The following is a 25909-nucleotide window of genomic DNA, read 5'->3' as shown; positions in this document are numbered from 1 at the left end:
AACGATCTATAAGAGGGGGAAGGAGTGGTAAAGGGAATGGCCTCACCTTTCTTTGCGTTGAGGAAAAGTTGGTGATCACGGAGCCAAGAGGATACTTTATAGAGATATGTGCTGAGGTCAGAGAGATGTGATTGAAGATCTGAATATTGTTGGTGCAGCAGAATGGAAGGCATAAGTACATAAGTACATAAGTAGTGCCATACTGGGAAAGACCAAAGGTCCATCTAGCCCAGCATCCTGTCACCGACAGTGGCCAATCCAGGTCAAGGGCACCTGGCACGCTCCCCAAACGTAAAAACATTCCAGACAAGTTATACCTAAAAATGCGGAATTTTTCCAAGTCCATTTAATAGCGGTCTATGGACTTGTCCTTTAGGAATCTATCTAACCCCTTTTTAAACTCCGTCAAGCTAACCGCCCGTACCACGTTCTCCGGCAACGAATTCCAGAGTCTAATTACACGTTGGGTGAAGAAAAAGTTTCTCCGATTCGTTTTAAATTTACCACACTGTAGCTTCAACTCATGCCCTCTAGTCCTAGTATTTTTGGATAGCGTGAACAGTCGCTTCACATCCACCCGATCCATTCCACTCATTATTTTATACACTTCTATCATATCTGTTATGATATGATAGAAGTTATTAGACTGGATAAGGGTGAGGAGTGGAGCAAGAAAGACATTGAATAAAGTAGGGGTCAAAATTGAGCCTTGGGGGACAATGCAGCAAATGGGTAGAACATCAGAGCGGGAATCTGAGTGAGTGAGTGAGCAAGTTCAATTAGTGAGATAGCTTTGATACCATTTGCAAATAGTACCAGAACTGCCAATAGAATGTAAGTGTTGAAACAGGAGATTGTGATTGACAAGATGAAAAGTTGAGGAGAGGGTGAGGGGAAACCACCACCGGAGAAGTGCTGATCCAGAGAAGTTCTAATGTTGCTGTGATGTTTTCTAGGGCCGGCCTGATAGGGGTGAAGGACGAGGACAGAGGACATGAAACATATCTTGGAATCCCAACGGATTGAAATTACTACTACTTATCATTTCTATAGCGCTACTAGACGTACGCAGCGCTGTACACTTGAACATGAAGAGACAGTCCCTGCTCAACAGAGCTTAAAATCTAATTAGGACAGACAAACAGGACAAACAAGAGATAAGGGAATATTAAAGTGAGGATGATAAAATAAGGGTTCTGACACCTCTGACTTGCTCACACTCCTCCTTTGGTCACGCCCACTTTTCAGATACACACATTGGAATTTACAGGCACCTATTTACACACACCGCACGTAAATTCCAAGTGTAAAGGGGAGAAGGATAGTGATAGGAGTGTACTACCGTCCACCTGGCCAGGATGAACAGACAGATGTAGAAATGTTATCAGAAATTAGGGAGGCTAAGAAATTGGGCAATACAATAAAAATGGGTGATTTCAATTACCCTGATAATGCCTAGGGGAGGGAGTAGAAGGAGGAGGTGGATGAGTGACCATTGAGAACCTATTGTAGCCTCGTCTCAGTTTTTGCTGACAGCTCTTAAGGCTCAAGTGTGGTGCAAAAACTCCAGGCCACGTCATTGCTCCCTACTGTGAAAAAAAAAGCCCCAATTACTTTCAAAAGGATTTGATACACAATCCAAGCAGATTGTGGATTATTACATTTTAGTCCAAGCCAATGCTTATTAGCTATAATACGATAATAATAGTGATTCTTTGTACCATTTCTCAGCAGGGAAATAAAGTGGTGATCTGAAGAAGAAGGATTACAAAAGACGTATTAAGTTAGTCCAATAAAAAAAAGGAATCGTCTTATTTCCTTTTCTCTGTTTTTATTATTATTATTTATTTGTATTTAGGGAAGAATCGACAGTCCATGTGTATTTTTTGAAGACAGAGCAGCACAATGCAGAAAGGCAAAGTCGCTGCCCGGCTATTGTTCGTTTGTTTTAGTGTTACTATGTTACAACTTCGCTCTACGGGTTGGGCTCTAAATCTATCACGTGACCTTGTGCTGCTGGAGGGGGAGGGGCGTAAACTCCAGGCCAATCAATTTGCACGGAAGAATTTTCATTTCTGCGTCGGGCGCTCGAGCCCAAAAGGGGGTTGTCAATGAATCCGACCTGACACCTTCCTCGAGCTTAACTACGGCGTGTGGGGAACGCGCTCCTCCTCTGTACTGAGTAAGCTCCTCCCCCAAAGGGCGGGGTTTCAGGGGCAGCCGCGCTCCATACGCGAAACCCCGCCTCTTCCTTTAAATACCCTCGGACCGCGCCCGAAAAGGAAAAAGCAAGGGGCAAAGAGACCGACGTTGCACCGGAGCGCAACATGGCAGGTGAGAGACAGACATAGGAAGCATGGCAGGGGAGGGACGGACAGACAGACAGTCACTTTTATGAACAGATTCACCCAGGTTTTTTTTTAGTCTTAATATTTTTATTGATTTTGTTATAAAGTGAGAACATTAATAACAACAATTGTACTACAATATAATATTTAAAGACACCTTAAAGTATGTAAGCAGTATAAAGTTCATGCATGTTGCTTTCGGCACCTAACCTTTATACCTTTCAGGAAATCTAGACTGCCCCTATTTGACTGACTGTACATTTGTCCTTTAGATTGTAAGCTCCTTTGAGCAGGGACTGTCCTATGTTAAATTGTACAGCGCTGCGTAACCCTAGTAGCGCTTTAGAAATGTCAAGTAGTAGTAGTAGGCATGGGGGGGAGGGGGGAAGCCACTGCTTGCCCTGGGCTTGGTAGCATGGAATGTTGCTACTATTGGAGATTCTACATGGAATGTTGCTACTATTGGAGATTCTGTTGCTACTATTGGAGATTCTACATGGAATCTTGCTACTATTGCAGATTCTAGATGGAATCTTGCTACTATTGGAGATTCTACATGGAATGTTGCTATTCCACTAGCAACATTCCATGCCCCTATTTGACTGACTGTACATTTGTCCTTTAGATTGTAAGGTCCTTTGAGCAGGGACTGTCCTTCTATGTTAAATTGTACAGCGCTGCGTAACCCTAGGAGCGCTTTAGAAATGTCAAGTAGTAGTAGTAGGCATGGGGGGGGGGGAGGGGGGAAGCCACTGCTTGCCCTGGGCTTGGTAGCATGGAATGTTGCTACTATTGGAGATTCTACATGGAATGTTGCTACTATTGGAGATTCTACATGGAATGTTGCTACTATTGGAGATTCTACATGGAATGTTGCTATTCCACTAGCAACATTCCATGTAGAAGGCTGCGCAGGCTTCTGTTTCTGTGAGTCTGAGCAGAAGCCTGTGCGGCCACATTGGTGATCTGCAAGGGCCAACTTCTACATGGAATGTTGCTACTATTGGTGATTCTACATGGAATGTTGCTACTATTGGAGATTCTACATGGAATGTTGCTATTCCACTAGCAACATTTCATGCCCCTATTTGACTGACTGTACATTTGTCCTTTAGATTGTAAGCTCCTTTGAGCAGGGACTGTCCTTCTATGTTAAATTGTACAGCGCTGCGTAACCCTAGTAGCGCTTTAGAAATGTCAAGTAATAGTAGTAGTAGCATGTGACACAGATGGTAATAATATACATGAAGAAAAATGAAAAAGTACAATATAGACTTCTCACGTCACATCTTCTGTATTGTGTTCTAGACTTCTACAAATCTACATTTTGTAACCGCCTTTTTAGCAATATGTAAGTCACATTGAACCTGCCATACGGTGGGAAAATGTGGGATACAAATATCCATCAATAAAAGGAAAAAAAAAAAGTCACGTCCACAACATTGGTGTCAAAAAGAGATCCCCGTCTCTGCAAGCTCATTTACATCGTTTTAGTATCAAAAGAAACAATAGGTAACAACTGTCATTATAAATTCCAAATAGCAAATATAGATTAAACATCAACAACCCCCCCCATTTCCCAGATTTACTGTAAAAGAAAAGAAAGTGTAGCTTAACTAGTTCATGGGGCAGCAGATCTTCCAAGTTACCCAGTTTCACATTTGAAGCCACTTCAGCATTTGAAACAAGCGAATTTACTCAATGCATTATGGGACCTGCAGCACTGATTTTTTTTTTCAACAGGTAGAATCAGGACTTCATATCCCACACTGCTTTGGGAAGTAAATTCCAAACAAAAAGTCTCCCGCAGCCCCATGCCGCTTCCTGAGAATGGATAAGTTGGATGCCCAGGAGAAAGTTAGGGGGGATTTGACTGTTTAAATTAACAATATAGCCAATTCCTGGTGGCAAAGGGTTACAGGAGTTTTTCTTAGGTCAGACTCCTTCTGCTGCTTTCCCTCTCTAATCATCTCTGTCTTTTGCCTCATGGAGGGAGTCGGTAAGGCAGGGAAGACAGGGAGGGAGATTAGTAGAAGAAGGTGCCCTGTACTTGGCAGGGGGTGGGAGAGACATGAGACACAGCCTAGCATTCGTTTGGAGAAGGGGGCAGAGGGAGGGCAATGTAAGGCACAGAAGAAAGTGTTGTAACAACATGGGAGGGGACAGAGACACGGCTGGAGAGGGAAGGCAATTTGGTGGGCACCAGAGTTTATTCTTTGAGTGAAAACATTTCCTCATATTTGTTTTAAAACTACTCCCTTCACTCTTGCCCATCTTTTTATTCTGATATACGTATTTCTTTTCTTAAGCCGCAATGAACCTGCTCTGAGCGGAAAGCGCGGGGTACAAATTTAATAATAAAAGTATTTCCATGCAGTTTTATTGAGTGTCCCCTGGTCTTTGTACATTTTCAATGAATGAAAAATCGATTCACCTCCACCTGTTCCACACCACTCAGGAATTGTGTAGATCTCAATCATATCTCCCCCTCAGCTGTCTCTCTTCCAAGCTGAAGAGCCCTAACCTCTTTAGCCTTTCCTTATATGTATCATTTTGATCGCTCTTCTTTGAACCTTTTTTGAGATACAGCAATCAGAATTGAGGTTGTATCATGGAGCGATACAGAAGCATTACAATATTTCTGGTCTTATTTTGCATCCGTCTCCTAATAATTCCTAGTTTGCTTTTTTGTCCGCTGCCGCACACTGGGCAGAAGATTTCAGTGTAGTGTCTACAGTGACACTTAGGTCTCTTTCTTGAGTGCCGACTCCTGAAGTGGACCCTAGCATCAGAAACTATGATTTGGATTATTCTTTCCAATGTGCATGACTTTGATTTTTGTCTGCATTAAGTTTCGTCAGATTTAATCACCTCACTTGTCGTTCCAGTTTGCAGATCATTTATGTTTAATCTTTTTATTGAAAACATCAATAAACAGTCAAGCAAACAAATAATGTTTCTTTCTTAAATTTGAATATATCAAATTACAAACTTATCCTCCCTCCCCACCATATCACTTGAAAGGACTAATGTACAGTGGGGGAAATAAGTATTTGATCCCTTGCTGATTTTGTAAGTTTGCCCACTGACAAAGACATGAGCAGCCCATAATTGAAGGGTAGGTTATTGGTAACAGTGAGAGATAGCACATCACAAATTAAATCCGGAAAATCACATTGTGGAAAGTATATGAATTTATTTGCATTCTGCAGAGGGAAATAAGTATTTGATCCCCCACCAACCAGTAAGAGATCTGGCCCCTACAGACCAGGTAGATGCTCCAAATCAACTCGTTACCTGCATGACAGACAGCTGTCGGCAATGGTCACCTGTATGAAAGACACCTGTCCACAGACTCAGTGAATCAGTCAGACTCTAACCTCTACAAAATGGCCAAGAGCAAGGAGCTGTCTAAGGATGTCAGGGACAAGATCATACACCTGCACAAGGCTGGAATGGGCTACAAAACCATCAGTAAGACGCTGGGCGAGAAGGAGACAACTGTTGGTGCCATAGTAAGAAAATGGAAGAAGTACAAAATGACTGTCAATCGACAAAGATCTGGGGCTCCACGCAAAATCTCACCTCGTGGGGTATCCTTGATCATGAGGAAGGTTAGAAATCAGCCTACAACTACTAGGGGGGAACTTGTCAATGATCTCAAGGCAGCTGGGACCACTGTCACCACGAAAACCATTGGTAACACATTACGACATAACGGATTGCAATCCTGCAGTGCCCGCAAGGTCCCCCTGCTCCGGAAGGCACATGTGACGGCCCGTCTGAAGTTTGCCAGTGAACACCTGGATGATGCCGAGAGTGATTGGGAGAAGGTGCTGTGGTCAGATGAGACAAAAATTGAGCTCTTTGGCATGAACTCAACTCGCCGTGTTTGGAGGAAGAGAAATGCTGCCTATGACCCAAAGAACACCGTCCCCACTGTCAAGCATGGAGGTGGAAATGTTATGTTTTGGGGGTGTTTCTCTGCTAAGGGCACAGGACTACTTCACCGCATCAATGGGAGAATGGATGGGGCCATGTACCGTACAATTCTGAGTGACAACCTCCTTCCCCTCCGCCAGGGCCTTAAAAATGGGTCGTGGCTGGGTCTTCCAGCACGACAATGACCCAAAACATACAGCCAAGGCAACAAAGGAGTGGCTCAGGAAGAAGCACATTAGGGTCATGGAGTGGCCTAGCCAGTCACCAGACCTTAATCCCATTGAAAACTTATGGAGGGAGCTGAAGCTGCGAGTTGCCAAGCGACAGCCCAGAACTCTTAATGATTTAGAGATGATCTGCAAAGAGGAGTGGACCAAAATTCCTCCTGACATGTGTGCAAACCTCATCATCAACTACAGAAGACGTCTGACCGCTGTGCTTGCCAACAAGGGTTTTGCCACCAAGTATTAGGTCTTGTTTGCCAGAGGGATTAAATACTTATTTCCCTCTGCAGAATGCAAATAAATTCATATACTTTCCACAATGTGATTTTCCGGATTTAATTTGTGATGTGCTATCTCTCACTGTTACCAATAACCTACCCTTCAATTATGGGCTGCTCATGTCTTTGTCAGTGGGCAAACTTACAAAATCAGCAAGGGATCAAATACTTATTTCCCCCACTGTATATGTCAATAATAAACCAGTGATAAGTGAACTAAGAGCCAGGTAGAGAACAAACCATCAGAAAGATGTACAGCAATATCCCAGTCTACAATCCCTCTCCTCCATAAACAGCCCTCATTGCTGTTACCGCAAATAGAAAGAGCTATGCCTCAATCTACAAAAACAAAACAATACAAAAAAGTTACCCTTCATAGAAAACCAAGTCACCGTAGAGCTAGCGAAACAGTCCTGCCAGAATAATTAGAATTTTTCTATCATCTAACGCAGGGGGTTAGCCTGTTCTCTTTTGTCTCTCTCTCCAAATGAAACGGACCACCTCCTTACGGCAGTTGGTTTCCATGAGTAATATTATATTAAAAAAAAACCCAAAGAAACCCCAGATATCACTTTGAAACCTTTGAAGTAAAACAAGCTAACCTTCATTAGTACCTAGAGAGGGTTCAAGACAAAGCTCCGTACTCTAGGAGGTAATGATGCAAGATATGGATCCCATATGGACAAAAAATATTTTCTTCCGTTTAAAGGATTTGCCCACATGAAGCTTTTCCAGGAGCATTCCAGATCATTTATAAATATGTTAAATAGCACTGGTCTCGGTACAGATCCCTGCGGCACCCCACTTTTCACCCTCCGCCATTGAGAAAAATGGCCATTTAACCCTACCCTCTATTTTTTGTCCAGTAACCAATTCTTAATTCATAGAAAGACATTGCCTCCTATCCCGTGACTCCTTCATTTTCTCAGGAGTTTCTCATGAGGTACTTTGTCAAAAGCTTTCTGAAAATCTAGATACACAACATCAACTGACTCACCTTTATCGACATGTTTATTCACGGCTTCAAAGAAATGAAGCAAATTGGTGAGGCAAGACCTCCCTTGGCTGAACCCCCATGTTGACTCGTTTGTCTATGTGTTACGTGATTTTATTCTTTATAATAGTTTCCACTATTATGCCCGGTACCGAAGTCAGGCTTACCAGTCTGTAATTTCCCGGATCACCTCAGAAACCTTTTTTAAAAACTGGCATCACGTTGGCCTCCCTCCAGTCTTCAGGTACTATGGACAATTTTAACAACAGATTTTAGATCACTAGCAGCAGGTCAGCAATTTCAGTTCTTTCAGTGCCATGGGGTGCATACCATCCGGTCCAGGTGATTATCACTCTTTAACTTGTCAGTTTGTCTCGGTACATCTTCTAAGTTCACCAAGATTTCTTTCAGTTCCTCTTCATCATCACTCCTGGAATCTATTTCTGGTATTGGTAGATCTCTTACATCTTCTTCCATAAAAACCAAAGCAAAGAATGTATTAAATCTCTCCACTATGGTCTTGTCCTCCCTGAGTGCTCCATTTGCTCCTTCCTGATCTAACGATTCTTCTTCTTTCATCCAGACAAGTCTTAGTTATTCCCAAGATGTGTAAGTGGGTCACTGATGACATCATGGATCATAGGACAATTTTTATTGACTGATCTGGCATTAACTAGGCCAAGTTTCCAAGTACTGATCTGTTAGTAGTGGTCGCAGTTGTAGTTCAGGGGTTACTTGATGGTGGTAGGCTGGTATTCGTGTGGGTATAGCTAGATAAAAGTTTTGCCTCTTGAGTTTGTGGTGGGGGAAAGTTTCCTTTTCCCCAGATTACTGGAATATATGATGTTCTTTGATTTACTAGGCCAAAGCACATGGCAGGTGAGAGACAGAGAGACAGTCACACACACATAGGCAGCATAGTGGGGGAGAGAGACACAGACAGTCACACATGGTTAGATTTTTGGATAATGAAGCATATAAGTTTGATAAACAAAATAAAAAGCAAGGCATGTTTCCAGAGGTGGGCTAAAATGGGAATTAGGTACTTATTCCACGTGGTAACTGAACAAGGGACATTAAAATCATTTGAGGACTTGAAGGAAGAGTATGGTTTGGGTGTGAATGACTGGTTAGCATATACACAATTACGACACTATGTAAGCTCTTTACCGGCAGAATCATTAAAAAATGTTGCCTGGGAAAAACTGAGTGAAATATTGGGTCTTGAGGCACAGTCACGAGTGCCCCTGAGCTATTTTCATCGGGGTTTGAGGGACTCTTTGCAACAAATTGACTGTCACCGGGTGGCACAAGCCTGGAATGAGGAATTGCAGAGTAATCTATACCCTGAGCAGATTGATAAATGTCTTAAAACTATAACTTCAGTCACGGACAATGCTACCTGGTGGGAGCTACAATATAAATTTCTGCTTCGGTTACACGTCTCACCACACAGAGCATATAAAGCCACGCTTCGAGAAGTGGACAATTGCCCAAAATGTAAGGAGGATATGGCCCACTTGGGGCACATGTATTGGACATGTGCGCCAGTTAAAGCCTTTTGGACGAAATTGAGCGAACATGTCTCCAAAATGTGGAACTACACTTGGAAACCAACTCCTAAGCAACTGTTTGATCTATTTGACATACAGCGGCCTGCGCCGGCAGGACTCACGGCATTCTTGAAGAGGACAGTATTAATGGCAAAACGTGTCATATTGCAACTATGGTTGATAACAGATCAACCGAGTGTTGCACACTGGAGATCCGCAATGATTCAAGCTTGTGCCATCGAAAAGAAAGGTATAAGAGATTTAGCCTCTAAGAGAGGTGATCAGTTTTGTCACACTTGGTCTCCATTTTGGGACACACTCACGCCAGTGGCAAGAAGCAAAATCTTGAACTCTTGAAGTGATTTGGGGGGATAGGGATAGAGGGGAGGAGGGGGGGGGGGGAAAAGTTGTGTTCAGAAATGTTTCAAAAAATTCAGGCAGACTGAATATTAGGTTGTATTGTATTTTAATTTGTGTAAATTTATTGAACTGTCTGAATAAAAAAGGATGAATAAAAAAAAAAAAAGCAAGGCATGTAAGGAAGAGACGAAAAGGACACACTATTTCATCAGAATATTTCTTGCAGGAAGGAGAGCCCTCATCGTGTTTGCCCACCCGGAAAAGACTTCATTCAGCTGGGCTATGAAGGAAGCTGCCGAAGAGGCCCTACGGAAGAAGGGCTGGAAGGTCACCGTCTCTGACCTGTGTGCCATGAATTTTAACCCTGTGGCCTCTCGGCAGGACATTACAGGTACTGACACCTGTGCCCAGGAGTAGGAGAGCAGGGCTGGTTGTAAAGTTAGATCAGACACAGGCTTGTGTTGTTTGGGGTTTGGACTTTGCTTCTCACTTTGCTTTTCTGCATTAGGTGATCTTAAGGAGCCGGATAACTTCAAGTATGGCTCGGAGTCCATGCTGGCATGGAAAGAGGGCCGGCTCAGCAAGGACATTGTACAGGAACAGAAGAAGCTAGATTCTGCCGACCTCGTCATTTTCCAGGTCAGGAACTTTTCCAAACTAAGCTGGTCCATATTGTTTGTCTTTCAGACAAGTTGAGACACTGTTCGTTCCGTTGTGACACAACTGACAGACGCTGACTCACTAAACACTACAATTCACAGCCGAACAAAAGAAATCCCAAGTATCTACCTCATTGTTAATGATGCAAGAGAGAGAATGTTCTTTTTTTTTTTAATCTGTTTATTCAATTTTACAAACAAAGGACAGTATCTGATGATAAACGAGGCAGAACCACAATCGAAGGCATGATATAACCAGCGAAACAGTGTAGGACTTTGTTTCTTATAGCCCTGCACTAAGATAAGAATTCCTAGTAATCAATACCCCAACCTAGTCCAACCCAACCCAACCCCCTCACAAAAATCAATAATGAGCTTATACTAGACTCAGAAGCATACTATTGATTACAGAGTGTTCAAGACCGAACTGCTGGCCCTTGATGATAAACAGGCTATGCAAGGGTCCCATATTGACAGAGGTGGCTTCTTACCTTTAACAGAAGGAGACCCCCCCTTTTTTTTTTTGCTTCTCCGTTAACGTAATATGATTGCTACGCCAGCTCCAAAAAGAAGGGGAATTAGGGACGGTCCAAACCTTCAAGACAGACATTTTTTCCCCAAAAGAGCCACCTTGTAGATAAGCAAGTAGCCACCCTCATTCGGCAAAACAAAATAAAAAAATTCCTATTTATCCAACAGGAAGCCTGCACCTGATACTGGGATAATGGAATCCAAAAGAGTTTCTAAATAGTCAATCACCTTCAACCAGAAATAATGAATCTTGGACATTTTCAAAAATCATTAAAAAAGGAAATAGTCTGTTGGGCACATTTCTGGCAGAGAGGGGAAGCCACTCCCCCTATATGAAAAAGTTGTGTTTGCATAATGTAGAACTTGTGATATTCTGCACCTATAGGCACAGTAGGGATGCTAATTAATTTAATAAAGGTCAGTGAAGCAGCCGTTCTATGCATTTCTCTGACAAAACAGACATATTTTTGTCTGTTGAAAACCCTAGAATAGCCCTTTCCAGGCAGAAGAAGAGGAAGCTTAGATCCGTGTTGACCAGATAACAGTTTTGTTCAGGGTAGAAACATAATGATGTAACCGACAAGAAGCAAAAATGTCCGCCAGATGAATCGGAGAACCTCCCCCCCCCCCCCCCCCAGCGCCCGCAGAAGCAACAAGGTGTCCAAACACAGGACCTCCAGACCCTCCCACTTACCAAAAGTCCCATTCTCATTCCCAGGTAAAAAAAAATCAATATTCCCCGGCACCCAGTCATAATAGCCCTGACAAAGCAATCCTTGACAACATAGCTCCAACACAAAACAGCCCCCTAAGAAAAAAATAACACATCGCAAAAAAAATATAATAAACTACAACTGAAATCTTCACTGATAAAGACTCCTACCAGCATTTAATTACATAAAGCATTTATAAAGAAACAAAATCCTATAGCTACCAACTGGAATTCATGATCTGTTCTGCTATTTAAAGAAATTATTCTTCCATCAATATGCTAATTTAAAACCCCCCCAATATTGTCACACGAGGGCGGGACATAGGCAGAGAAGAAAGCCCGCCCTGACGGCAGCTTTGCTGATGTGCCTGCTGCTGCGTGCTGATGTAAGTTTACAGTGCTGCTCGGGCCAGGTGGATGGGCGGCGGCGGCGCTGACCTCGGGGGGGGGGGAGCTCGGAAACCCCCCCATTCCAAAAGTAGCCCGTTTTCACGGGCTCAACAGCTAGTAAATGCTATAAGAAGGGGGGGGGGGGGGGAAAAGCCTCAGCAGTCAGAAGCTTATGTTGTGGAAACAATATCCAGCCACTATTACAGAGATCCCACGGCAGCCTGTTGAGTAAGACCGATCATTGGCAAAAGCCTCCCAAGAACATTTCATTACAAACATTTTTTTAATGTATTTGTAGATTTCTCTCATATATTGTGCAATAACCATCTGCTCGCTCTTGACAATCAATACAGGTACAGCAGCATTCAGCCTTAGGTTTTAGGCTTGCTTCATAACAGGGACCCGTTTCACCAGTGTTCGCCAGAGCCGTGTATAACAGGATGAATTGACGCTGTTTCCCCCGAAGAAGCCTGCACTGGTGAAACGGGTCCTCGTTATGAAGCAACGTTCAATCACTGTTAGAATTCACCTGCTCCCCAAAATATTCCAGTAACCTATTTGTTTTTTTTTAATGGTGAGACTCAGATCAAATGACTTCCTTAAATCTGCCGCTCCAGGCGAAATCAGTCTGCTAGAGATAAATGGCAATGTAAGACCCCACTCACAACACAGGCAAAACTGATTTAAAAACGGGGGGAAAGATTACGATAACAAACAGAATCGCGTCATATTGGTACCTCCACTCAATAAATAAATGCAGAATCAAAGATCAATTACAAATAGTAATGGCAGATAACCTTTCCAAAAAGTCTACTGATCTGAAACAGGAAACATCTCAATCCCATAGGAAATACACATTAAATACAAAACACACCTTAGGTAAGAGTTTTACAGCTCCCATAAACCAAATAGTTTCACACCCAGTCAGTTTACCAGAACCACAACTGATTTGTAAATACAGGGTTTTTTTATTCCGCCCCCTTTTTATTTTATTTGTTTGCTTAACTGGATTTATCCGTAAAACACAACAAACATTAGCAGCACAAGGGTTATACCTCCAGAGAAGTACTTGGGGACAATTTAGAAAAATATGTTAACGTTGGTTATTCATTCTTACTCTCTATTATAACAATGAGCTATATAAAGTTCTGAACATTTAAACACGGTACAGACTAGTCAGGAAGATACACAGGCTGTCAACTCTGCTGAGGAATTTGTATGACTTCCTCATCTGTCCCTATCACAGACAAGACTCTTACTAAGGAGCTTTTTCTGAACTATTTTCAGCAAAGATTTGGCTTAGATCTTCCGACAGGTGGCAAAGTTAAACAGAGAGTGCCAGCATGAGACTGACATGGTCACACATACATTTAACATAATAAATCACACTGGTTAAACAGAGACAAAAAAAGACCCTCTAAAGGAATATCCCTTCTACTGACATCCACTGTTCCTCTCCTCCAGAGGCAGATCAAAACTGGGAACTTCGGAGCTATGGGTCGGATTTTTGTATCCTACTGTTGGGGTCTCACTCCAGACTCTGCTTTCTCTTTCATACCTTTTATCTGGCCCTGTATCACAGGGGTATCAAGTGGGAATAAGGATGGGATTCAGGTTGATTCCTCCTGTCCTTGAACCCTGGGAGAGACACTCATGTTCTGCCACCAGACACCACAGTTTAAACATTTCCTGATGTTTCTTACTTCCTACTTTTCCTTTTTATTCATTCTATCCATGTACTTAAGGTGTCTAAGCAATTATTACCAAGGGATCCTAATGCTGATCAGGGATTAGTAAGTCCCTTAGTACCACTCATCACATGTTTGTCTTAATTACTTCGCAACACCAGGCGCAGAATTAACTTTTTTTTTTTTCTAATGAGTTGCCAGAATCAAACAATTTCTAGAATTGTTCTACTGCAGAGGATTAATCTGACCAGTGGGGATTGTTGGCTGATGAAAGCTGTATTTACCTTTTGGTTATTCCAATAAAGAGAGAGGGAAAACTAAAAGAAAGGCTAGTCAAGGGTTAATTCACGAGATGAGTTTATTAATTGATATGCATCACGAACTAACAGTAATGTCCTTTTTTTTTTTTTTTTTTTTGTTTTAAGAAACTGGTGTATGGATTAGTTCAGAAGTATAGTTATGTATTTTTAGTTGCCTTTTTGTTTTTATTTATTATTTTTAAGTGCTAGAGTCTCGGTATTTTTAAAATAAGTATAGTTGCTTTTGTTTGATAATCCTTTGGGTTTCTCATGCAGGCAGTTGATTAGTCCTTTCTGTTCAATATTTGATGATTTATTGGCTCCAGACTACCCTTCCCAGGACCTTTCCACTAGATACTAGGAAATCAAAAAGAATGAGGTGCAAAGGGCTTGGTGATGTTGACAAATGTCAGTTGCAGGCTATTTAATGTCCCAGGTTCATGACTGAAACGGTACGGACGGACGGACGGCCGTGCTCTGTCTTGCATGCTTCCTTGCAACATCTGCTAGGAGCTGTTCTTGGAGCTGGTATGCAGGGTGAAATTTAATATGGAAACGTTATTCCGCCTTTTCCTAGAAGAATTACAATAATAAAAATGCAGGAGGAATTGTGAAATGCAAACAATAAAACCAGATAGCAAAAGGCAAACCGAAGCTTTTAATTTCCAAGCTAATGAGGTTGTATCCTAGAATAACTTTGGAAGAGCCATTTTTAACTTTTGCTGGAAAGTGTGGGCAATCCCTAGGAACAAGCGAAGGTCACCTCCTATGAAACACGCAGCCTGTCTTTTTCGGCAGCAAGTGCGTATAACTCACTGTAAGCGTGTGAGTGGGTTACAGAAACTGAAACGAGGCCTTAAGCTGTGCTGCCGTTGTACAAATGCAAAAGTAATTGCCAGGGATAAACAAGTGGGAACCTGGCAAGCTGTCTCTTTGGTAACGAAAGACAGTAGAAGAGTCCTTTAGGGATGTGATTCAGCAGGTCTTAAGAGGCCATGGTTAATAAAAGAATTTCACCTACTCCTGTCTGTTTCTATATAATATCTGACTGGGACACGAAATGTCAGAAGTGTTGTTAGGATGTTCTGCTGGGTACCGAACTGTAACGTCTCTGTGTCCTCTTTCCTTTTGCAGTTCCCATTTTACTGGTTCGGGCTGCCTGCGATTCTGAAGGGCTGGTTCGATCGTGTTTTGACACAAGGATATGCTTATAGTTCCCAGTCCATGTACGATCTGGGGCACTTCCATGTAAGCAGTTTAAAACATGTCTTGACTGTATTATGCATTAAAACTTTGTTCACAGTCCCTTTCTGGGGCCGTACATAGCCTGCCCCCACCCCCAACAGGACATATTTATGGTGGTCTTGCATTAAAATGATGTAAGAAACACATACCCCCTTTGCTTTTTTATAAGCACTTAACAAAATATCTGAATAAGTAAATTTGTCTTCTCTTTTCTTATGTTCCTTTTCCTGTTCAGAGTTAGGCTGGTAATCGGCCATACCTTTCCTAATCTCTGCATCCTTACTGCCCTTTCCTGCATTTAGCTTGTTCTCCCCTCACATTCTTGTCTCTGAGTGATCACTCTTCCTTGAAATGTTGAGGACAGGGGTCCAGTACCATAAACCTTCACTCCCATCCCCCCCCCTCCCCCCAGGGCTTTCTCCCTATTTGTCTCCAGCCCTTCCCTCCTATTCCTTGTCTGCAGTGATAGTTTCTAAAGTTGGGCTCAGGCACCAGGGAACCTTCTGGAAAGCTATTGTGTCAATTTTATGATGAACTTGACCTATCCACCCTCTCTCCCCACCCATGATGCATCCAGAGCGTCCTCGGCTGACCCTGAATTCTCTCCTAATTTTCTCTGATTTTTCCATAGAAGAAGAAAGCTGTTCTGTCCTTCACCACTGGAGGTTTGAAGTCCATGTACACCCCAAAGGGTATCAATGGGGATATGAACGTTCTCCTCTGGCCAGTGCAGGTATGGATCATTACCAGTGATTACTGGGACCTACAGGCAGTTCTGGGTGCAGGGATCTCTGCATTGCTCTTATGCGGACAGCACAGGAACAGTCGAGGCATTGGCAGCCTGTTTTTCCTTCTCATTTGAAAGCATTTTGGGGCTGAGACCTGCTCCTTGTGATCTGTTGCAAGCGGTTGGCCAGTGTGACTCATTGTTGGAGCATGAATTTGACCATTAACACTTAAATTGTGTAGAAACCCTATTGTTATGAGATGCACTAACCTTTTCCAATTGCCTTAACGCTGGAAAATCTAATGAGAGGTCTGTACCTCTCGTTAAACTGCTACAAAAGTAAACAAACAAAAAATCAGGGAAAAAAAGTCAAGTGCTCATCAGTGCAATAATAAAAATGTCTATTTTAGCCGTCATTCCCCCCCCCCCCCCCCCCCCCCCAAGACGCTGCGCTGCTCACCCCCTCCGATGCACTTCGATCCAGAGGACAGTGCGGTTGAGGACGCCCATCCAAAAAAACGCCCATTTTGGCCGCCTTCCCCCCCCACCCCCCTGCAATAATAAAAACGTCTTTTTTAGCCATGCTTCACTCAGCTGAGAGACCTGGAAGTCCCTGAGCTAAACGCGCTGTGATTGGCTCAGACTTCCAGATCTTTCAGCTGAGTGAAGCACTGCCAAAAAAGACGTTTTTATTATTGTGGGGGGGGGGGGGGAATGACGGCCAAAATGGACGTTTTTTTTTTGATTGTGGGGAGGCCGGAGATGCGCTAAGTTGTCATTTCAATGCAGGGGGGAGGGGGAAACGGAGGCGATCTCGGACGTCCTTGGCATGCGCAGAGCAGCCAGCATAACGCTTGGCTGCTCTGCACATGCTAGACCAGCCGACTGGCCGACTGTTTAACGACGGAATAGAGAATGCAAGTAAGCTACAATGAGGAGCTCATTTGCATTCCTATTCCTTGATGCATACCCGTTCCTTACCGATTTGGAAAGGGCTTTAACGAGACTTTAGTGTATTTTCCCTGTCCCTGGAGGGCTCACAATCTAATTTTGTACCCGAGGCAATGAAGGGTTAAGTGACTTGTCCAAGATCACAAGGAGCATTTGAACCGTCCACCTCGGTGCTCTAACCACTAGACCACTCCTTAGTGAATCAAAATGTAACACCAACAGCTAATAAAGTACAAATTAGATAAATTACCCTTGTTCAGTTCTTTAAAAGGATTATCAGGCCTAATGCCAGGAATCCTCTGTGCTCACATTGAACTTTTTGCTTTGGGCATCGAACCTGTGAAGGGCAGTGGTTGCTGCTCACTACACAAGCATGATGGGGACACGTGTATTGTTAAGGACCGGACACTAGGGGGCAGGTTATTAAGGGAGGCTTCACAAGCTGCATGTCTGATTCTCTTTCGTTGTGACCGTCTCTGAAAAAAGATGGGTTTTAATTAATTCTGTAACAGCAAACAATTTGTAATACAACTGTACAAACCCCATCCTTTTTCTGTGAAAAAAACAAATTAAGAAGTTACAGAAGTTCAATGGACCCATAACTTGAAAAAAGGGCCATTCTCAATTTTGGATGGATCTGCTACTTTTCCACACCTTTTCCCTGAGACGATCACAATTACATCCGCGTGTGCTTTCACCAGAGCCGTAACTGCTTTTTGTCTCTCGGAGCTTTTTCTTAGCACTTCTGCTTAAAAGCTTAAATAGCATTGCAGAGTTTGACTAGAGGGCATGAGTTGAAGCTACAGTGTGGTAAATTTAAAACGGATCGGAGAAAATTTTTCTTCACCCAACGTGTAATTAGACTCTGGAATTCGTTGCCGGAGAACGTGGTATGGGCGGTTAGCTTGACGGAGTTTAAAAAGGGGTTAGATAGATTCCTAAAGGACAAGTCCATAGACCGCTATTAAATGGACTTGGAAAAATTCCGCATTTTTAGGTATAACTTGTCTGGAATGTTTTTACGTTTGGGGAGCATGCCAGGTGCCCTTGACCTGGATTGGCCACTGTCGGTGACAGGATGCTGGGCTAGATGGACCTTTGGTCTTTCCCAGTATGGCACTACTTATGTATGTACCAGAAGAGAACCTCACACCTGAGTCTCTACCAGGTCACTCATTTTTCCACTTAATCATTCAGTTAATAACAAAAGTTCTCAGGTGTTCTTGGGTTTTTTTTGTTTGTAAACTGCTGTGTTATTCCTCAGGAAGCTGATCCAGAAATGCATTGTTTCTTTTACAAAATAAGTCATTCTAGGCAGTTCAGCGCTGGAGCAGGGAGACTAGCTGAAGCTTCAACCCTGTATTTTTTCTGCTTTTCTCTAGCAAGGTATCCTGCATTTCTGCGGCTTTCAAGTGTTGGAGCCTCAGGTCTGTTACAGCATTGCTCACACTCCCCCCGAGGTGCGCTCTCAGATTCTCGAGGATTGGAAGAAACGTTTGGCCAACATCTGGGAAGAAAATGCCATCGCCTTTGCACCGAACTCTGACTTTGACTTGAGCTTTGAGGCTGGCTTTGTCCTGAAGAAGGAGGTGGAGGGGGCTACCTGTGCCCACCCCTATGGCCTGACTGTCGGACAGCACCAGGGGAAACCTCTACCGCCGGATAATCAACTCAAAGCTGGAAGTACCAGACTGTAACTGTTCACCACAAGTGGAAAGCAGGGCTGCTGAGGTGGGGGAGGGGCAGGGTGGGCAAAATTCCCCGGGCCTGGGCCTCTGGGAGGCGGCCCTGGGCTGGGGTTTCTCTATCCCCTTTTCCTGACAGGACCCGGGTGATCATGTCCCGACAGGAGCAGGAGCGAGAGAACTCTGGCGCCGGGCCCCCCCCCCCTTGCATTGCCTGGCTAGCAGCTGCTGGGACCTCAGGCCATGTATGCTCAGTTTTGAGACCAAACTCTTATCACAGGTATCCAGTAGTTCTCCAGTAGATGAATTACAAAAGAACCAAAATTCACAATCACTTATATTATTTAATGCACCCTCTTTACAGTATATTGGTGACCTCAGCGGTGCTCATTGCTAATACATGGGCATAGCAATGTTACCAGCACCCACCTCTTTATCTACTCTCCCGATTAATACTGTTTCTTCAGCTTATCTTTTTCTGTCAAACCCAGGGGTTTTACTGTCCAACATGCACGTCTCAAGGACACTCGCCTATAAGTGAAAATAAACAATATTTTACCTTCTACCTATCCTTTACTAAGTCCCATGCAGTGATAAGTTAAAGTTCAATTTACAGAGTTTCCTTACCCCAAGCCTCCATTAGCGCCCGGTATTTGGGACCAACCCCCTTTGAAAGATGGTGGACGCGTTTCCTCAACCTGTTTAAATCCCTTGAACTCCTGATGACATAGTGATCCCTCCCTTAGCTCCCATAGGGCACTCAATCTTTCCTATTACCTTCTTCAAATCATCAACGCCCATTCCAGCTCAGCATTTAAGCCATCCAGAAAGACCCTTTGCAAAGTATAAATATACCACTGTTCCCTGTAATTCAATCATTTCCCAACTGATCCACCTTCCTTACCCAACCCCCCATGTTCTACTATTCTCCATCTGATGTCATCCATAGTGTGTTGTTCCTGCAACCAATGATCCACCAAAGGTGCCTGAATATTCTGAGTGGTAATGTGAGATTTATGTTCAGTAAGACGCACCTTAATAGGCCGTGCGCTCCTCCCTACATCCATAAGTGTACATGGGCATTCTGTAATGTATACCACATTACTGGTATCTCGGTTTTGGACCAAGCATGTGCGACCTGAGGAAAGCAGCCCTGGGCAGGCAATGCTGAGCAGAGAAAGGAGCTGCACTGCCTGCAGCTGGCAGGGCCAGCCAAGGTACTTTGGCGGGCAGGGCGGCTGCCCCGGGCCCGGCTCACTCTCTCAGCGGCCCTGGTGGAAAGTGATGGTGCCTTTGGATCTAGCTGCAGGCTTATTATATGGTTGTTTATTTAAAACGTAATGAATTGCCACTCCTGGCCCAGGCTATACTGGGTGAAAAGTCATGAAAAGAGCAGACACAATTTTCAAAGCACTTACAAAGTTCCATAGGTTACTATGGAGCTCATTTTCAAAAGAGAAAAACGCCCAAAAGCATTTGGACGCTTTTCTCATAAAAACAACCAAATTGGTATTTTGAAAACCAATTTTTAGACATTTTTCTATAAAGTCTATCAGAAGTCCGTTCAAATCACAAGGGGTCGTGTTAAAGGTAAGATCTGGGCGTTCCGAAATCTTTTTTAACCCTAATGGAACAAAACAAAACCGTCCAGGACTAAAATTAAGGTGTTTTGAGCTAGACCTGTTTTTATAACGAATAAGGCACACAGGTGTGCCCTAAATGACCAGATGACCACTGGAGGGAATCTGGGGGTGACCCCCTACCCCCCCCCCCCTGACAATTGTGAATACAAATCTGATTTAACAACCTCTATGACAGCTTCAGATGTTAGGGCCAGGTCTGTTAGAGCAGCAGGCAGGTCCCTGGAGTAGTGTAGTGGTCAGTGCAGTGCACCGTGGCGTGGGGGACTCTGGTCCCTATCTCCCTCTACCTGGCACATTTGTGGGTGAAACTATATAAGCTCTCAAACTCACCAGAAACCCACATATAGGTGCCCCCTTCACCCCTAAGGGCTATTCTGTACAGCTGTGGGAAGTGGGTTTTGGGGGAGCTCAGCAGACAAGATAAGGGAGCAATGATGAGATGTGTACCTGGGAGCATGTTTTTGAAGTCCACTAAGGTGCTTCATTTATCTTCTGGAATGTCTGGGAGACCAGTCTACTAAAAATGCTGGACCCTCCTACATCCCAATGGCTTAATTTTCACTTGGACGTTTTTGTTTTGAAAATGGACCAAAAAAAATCCCAAAACATCCAAAGCACAAAACCTTCTTAGAAACAGTATTTTCTAAAACAAAAGATGGACATTTTTCTTTTTGGAAAATGAACTTTTTTCTTATTCAGATTTTGGATGTTTTTTTTGCAAAACGTCTAAAGTTGGACTTAGACATCATATCGAAAATGACCCTCCACGTAACGTTATAAGTCTTAAGTGCTTTGAAAATATGCCTCCATCTCACTTAGAGACCAGAATGGCCTAAAGTAATAGGAACACAGAACACTACAGTGCTACCACTGCCCTTGTTCCAATGCTTCTACATTTCCAAAGCCCAATAAAAATACAGTGAGTTTTGAAATTTGGTGTAAATTGTTTATATGATGTCTCAGAACTAAGTGAAAAAAGCAAGGGGTTCCCCAGGCTCAGGTGCAAGAAAAACAAGTAAGCACCTCACCTCAACGGCCTCCAGCTTGGCACTAATAGAGCCAGGTCTGTCATTCACCCCCTGTTTACTAAGCCGTGTTCTAATGCTGACACTGCTCATTCACTTTGAATCCTTCTGGCAACCAACTAAGCTCTAGGAGTGTGAAGGGGAAAGATATTTGCTGCCTTTCTAGCTTCCAAAAGCATTGTTTCATTTGGGTCTATTAAAATCAATGGGGTAAGAAATTTTGCACGCTAATGGATGGATTTTCTAGCAATTTTTATTGGAACTGGCTGGTAGTCATCTGCCCTAGAGATGATGGTACTGCACAACCTCAAGAGTGGCCGTGAAGATCCCACATAGGGTCAATGGATACTAATGGAAGGCATCAAGAAATCAAGCCACTGTGATTGGGGCAAAGAAGCATTGGCATGGAGTGAAGCTATGACCAAGAGAGTTGGGTCACAGGCAGAGTTTTGTGGGAAAATTAGTCCATTTGAGGGGTGCAAGAAGGAATAGTCAGTATCGATAGCCAGGTTTGCTTGGGAGAATTATATAGCAAGCGCCTACCTTCTGTCACAAGATCACATAAAGGATTTAGGGCCCTACTTGAAAGGAAGATTGGAATTGCAACCTAAATTCCCATCTGTACAATTCCCCAAGCTATCACAAAGGAGCTAGAACGGACCCAGCCCCAAATACAACTTCTGAAGCAGTAGAATTGTAACACATTGAATCAATAAGAAGACAGTGGCTTGAGACTCCTCAAGCTTTGAAGAGACATAACACAGCACCACTGTTGGCAGAAGGACCCTAAGGCATTGGTAGCATGGAATGCTGCTACTGACTGGGTTGCTGCCAGGTACTTGTGACCTGGATTGGCCACTGCTGGAAGCAGATACTGGGCCAGATGGACCATAGGTCTGACCCAGTATGGCTATTTTAGGTTCTTATGTCTTCTTGAGGGCCAGCTCCAGGTCAGGTTTTCAAGATACCCTTGATGTCTATGCATAGGAGAGATTTGAATACAATGGAGGTAAGCGTGTACATATTTCATACGATATCCCTGAAAACCTGCACTATTGGTGGCCTTGAGAACTGGGAGTGAAGACTAAGGCAAAGATGAAAAGTTTGGGCATTGCTGGTCAGTGTGTGTGTCTGTGGGGGAGAGAGATGTAGTATCACCCAAGATTTGATCATTGGCGTTCAGTGGATAAGGTGCATAGTGGCATTAGTACTCCAACATCTCCTCAGGTACTTGGGCGCATAATCTTTGTTAGCTGAGGAGATATCCTCCTGGAGGGTACTTGGAAATTGGGGGTTTGACAGTCATTTTCACAATGTGCCCAGGAGGGAAGAAGATCGTAGGGTACCAAAGAAAGGATATAGCAACACCTGCAACAGCAGAATGAAGACTTCAGGCCCCAAGAAAAGTGCAAAGCAGGCTGGAGGAAGACAAGCATCTGACAAGACACTAATCCTTAACTGCCGGCATAAGCAATGCCAGAGAGCAGCAACAGTGGCAGAGAACGGAGAAAGAAGTTTTATGCCAGGAACCTCCCCAGTAGCATCAGCATGAGTCAGCTTAAATTAAAACAGGTTTTTTTTTGTGAACAACAAAAAAAGAAAAGATTCAGGCATCATGGAAATACTCAAATTGTTTAATGGTTTTAAGTAGAGAGGTGTGGTAGCCGTGTTAGGCCACTCTTAAAGGTCTTAAAGATCTGAGGAAGAAGGGCAACCTTCGAAAGCTAATCAAGAAATGTATTATGTCCAATAAAAAAGGTATCATCTTATTTTCTTTTCCATGTTTTATTTTGTTTGATTTCTGTTGATAACCTTTAATGGTTTTGAAACAGTGTCATCCCAATCCCAAATCCTCCTTCCCTTCCCCCTCTCCAATATTTAAAAAAAAACACAAAAAAAACAGTAGTAAATTCCCCTATCCAGCGGAACAAGGAATGTATCTATAAACAAGTGAGGGCCAGTGATTTAACTGAGAAAGCTGGATTAGCTGAAAAACCTGTTCTCCAAGTATAATCCAGGTCTGATTCTCTCTTTAATTATCTGTTCAGACGTCCTTTTCAAACTACCTTAACTTAGCAACATTGATTGACAGGAAAATCAGTCAAAGCACATTAAGGGGAGTGGTTAACCTATGGTAAGGGAGTAACATATGGTATTTGCCCCTTAGCGTGTGTGTGTTGGCAAAGATCTGTGTTATGTTGCCTACAGTGACAAAACATGCAAAACACCGCATTATTTTGTATATCAAATAACACAGCTTGTGTTGAACTTCACACAAGCTGTGCTATTCTAGGTAGCAGGAGATCCAGTGCTCCTGAGGAGCCTTTAAAAGATGCCCAGAGCCTTCCCACAGTCAGGACCATCAAGGTTTATTTATATCCCACATTTTCCCACCTATTTGCAGGCTCAATGTGGCTTACATTGTTCCGTCATGACAATCGTCATTCCAGAATGAGAGATACAAGTGGTATTACGTAGAGAACATGAATGACAAAATAAAATTGAGCAAACAGCTATAAAGAGAACACATTCAGGATAATAGGTAAAGAGGTAATGCATTAAAGTTATATGAAGGATCATTGCGGTACGCCTTGTTAAAGAGGCAGGTTTTCAGTAATTTCCGAAAGTTGGTTAGGTCGCTCTGTTTTTTCACGTCAAGTGGTAATGTATTCCATAGCTGTGTACCTATGTAGGAAAAGCTGGATGCATGTGTTAATTTGTATTTTAGTCCTTTGCAGTCCAGATTCCCAACCTCCTCTATAACAGCCCCCCAGTCTATGATAAACCCCAGCCGCTCCTGCGCCTTCAGTGTTGGGTTCAAATTGACACCACACGATCCCTACTGCTAATTCTGTGGTACTAGCACTATGGGTAAAGCTGCCCTATAAGGGAGGAGACTCAGGGCTGGTGCTAGACGTGATGGGGCCCAGGGCAGATGCTAGGGAGGGGGCCCCAAAGCTTGCTTGCAGATTGTCCCTCTTTCAACTTTAGGCAGGTTTGGGGCCCCCAGTGACATGGAGGCCCAGGGCAAGTGCCCTGTTTACCCACCCCTAATGCCAACCCTGAGGAGACTACACTAGAGATGTAGTGATGGCAGTTGAAACCAGCACCAGAGGAGGTAAGAGTGATTGGGAAAGGGCATTCTTCAGCTGGGTTCAGGGTGGGGACCTGTGGAGGGATTTTTTGAGGGGAAGTCTTCTGAAAGAGTGTGGAGGTCTTGACTGGGAGGGGGGGGGGGAGGAGGCCATACATGTTTAAAGGCACTTAGTCTATAAGACGCTTTTTGTGACCGCTGCTCTAGGGAGAAGAATAGTACAGCTTACAGAAGCTTCACTCACCATGGGTGTCTGTAACTTGTGCTACTGAGCTCTCCGATCATCACCTGATCACATTTACACTTCTTCACCCCCCCTCTGCCCCGTCCAACTTTAACCACCAGGAATCTCCAGGCTATTGACCCCCCCCCCCCCCACTTTGTCCTCTAGTAGCTCTAATCTCCTCCCCTCCATCATGTCCTCCGAGACTGTAGACAAAGCGGTCTCCGCTTACAATGCTGCTCTCTCCTCTGCTTTGGACACCCTCGCTCCATCCACCTCCCGTCCCACAAAGCGTACTAATCCCCAGCCTTGGCTGACCCCTTGCATCCGTTACCTTCGCTCCTGCACCCGATCCGCTGAACGCCTCTGGAGGAAACCTCGTACCCAATCAGACTTCCTTCACTACAAATTCATGCTATCCTCCTTCCATTCCTCCCTATTCCTTGCAAAACAGGACTATTACACCCAATTGACCAATTCTCTTAGCTCCAACCCTCGTCATCTCTTCACCACCCTTAACTCCCTCCTCAAAGTGCCCCCGCTCCCACTCCCCCTTCACTCTCTCCTCAATCACTGGCTGACTACTTCCGCAACAAGGTGCAAAAGATCAACGTTGAGTTCACTACCAAGCCACCACCTCCTCTTCAGCCTGTAGCCCTATCCAACAACCAACCAACCATGGCCTCTTTCTCCTCTTTTCCTGAGATCACAGAGGATGAAACCTCCCGCCTTCTTTCCTCCTCGAAATGCACCACCTGTTCCTCCGATCCCATCCCCACCAACCTACTTAACACCATCTCCCATACTGTCACCCCCTCCATCTGTCGCATCCTTAACCTTTCTCTCTCCACTGCAACTGTCCCTGACACCTTCAAGCACGCCGTAGTCACACCTCTCCTAAAAAAACATCAGTTGCCCCTCCAACTACCGCCCCATCTCTCTCCTACCCTTCCTCTCCAAAATACTTGAGCGTGCCGTTCACAGTCGCTGCCTTGATTTTCTCTCCGCTCATGCCATCCTCGATCCACTGCGTTTGACACTGTCAATCATGATTTACTTCTTGCCAAACTGTCCTCTTTTGGGTTCCAAGGTTCTATCCTCTCCTGGTTCTCCTCTTATCTCTCCCACCGCACCTTCAGGGTACACTCTCATGGATCTTCTTCCACTCCCATCCCACTATCTGTTGGAGTTCCCCAGGGATCTGTCCTTGGACCCCTTCTCTTCTCTATCTACACCTCTTCCCTAGGCTCACTGATCTCATCTCATGGTTTTCAGTATCATCTTTATGCTGATGACACCCAGCTATATCTCTCCACACCAGACATCACTGTGGAGACC

The 25909-nt window shown here is 43.9% G+C and overlaps 1 protein-coding gene across 1 annotated transcript; it reads left to right on the top strand.

Annotated features, from left to right (window-relative positions):
* The first annotated feature begins 2280 nt into the window (after positions 1-2280).
* NQO1 (NAD(P)H quinone dehydrogenase 1) lies at positions 2281-18760 on the top strand. Its single transcript, XM_030204666.1, has 6 exons — positions 2281-2334; positions 9926-10090; positions 10208-10338; positions 15113-15226; positions 15855-15956; positions 18284-18760. The coding sequence occupies exons 1-6, from the start codon at positions 2328-2330 to the stop codon at positions 18596-18598; spliced, it is 834 nt and encodes a 277-aa protein (XP_030060526.1). The 5' UTR covers positions 2281-2327; the 3' UTR covers positions 18599-18760.
* Positions 18761-25909: the final 7149 nt, after the last annotated feature.

The sequence above is a fragment of the Microcaecilia unicolor genome, chromosome 5 (genome assembly GCF_901765095.1).
Source record: "Microcaecilia unicolor chromosome 5, aMicUni1.1, whole genome shotgun sequence".
Taxonomy (NCBI): Eukaryota; Metazoa; Chordata; class Amphibia; order Gymnophiona; family Siphonopidae; genus Microcaecilia; species Microcaecilia unicolor.
This window is presented reverse-complemented; position numbering and strand designations above follow the sequence as displayed.

Bases quoted from the DNA above. Each gene is read 5' to 3' on its own strand.
- NQO1 (XM_030204666.1), top strand. The intron at 10,091-10,207 runs GTACTGACACCT...TTTCTGCATTAG, and splicing joins CTCTCGGCAGGACATTACAG to GTGATCTTAAGGAGCCGGAT. The intron at 15,227-15,854 runs GTAAGCAGTTTA...ATTTTTCCATAG, and splicing joins ACGATCTGGGGCACTTCCAT to AAGAAGAAAGCTGTTCTGTC.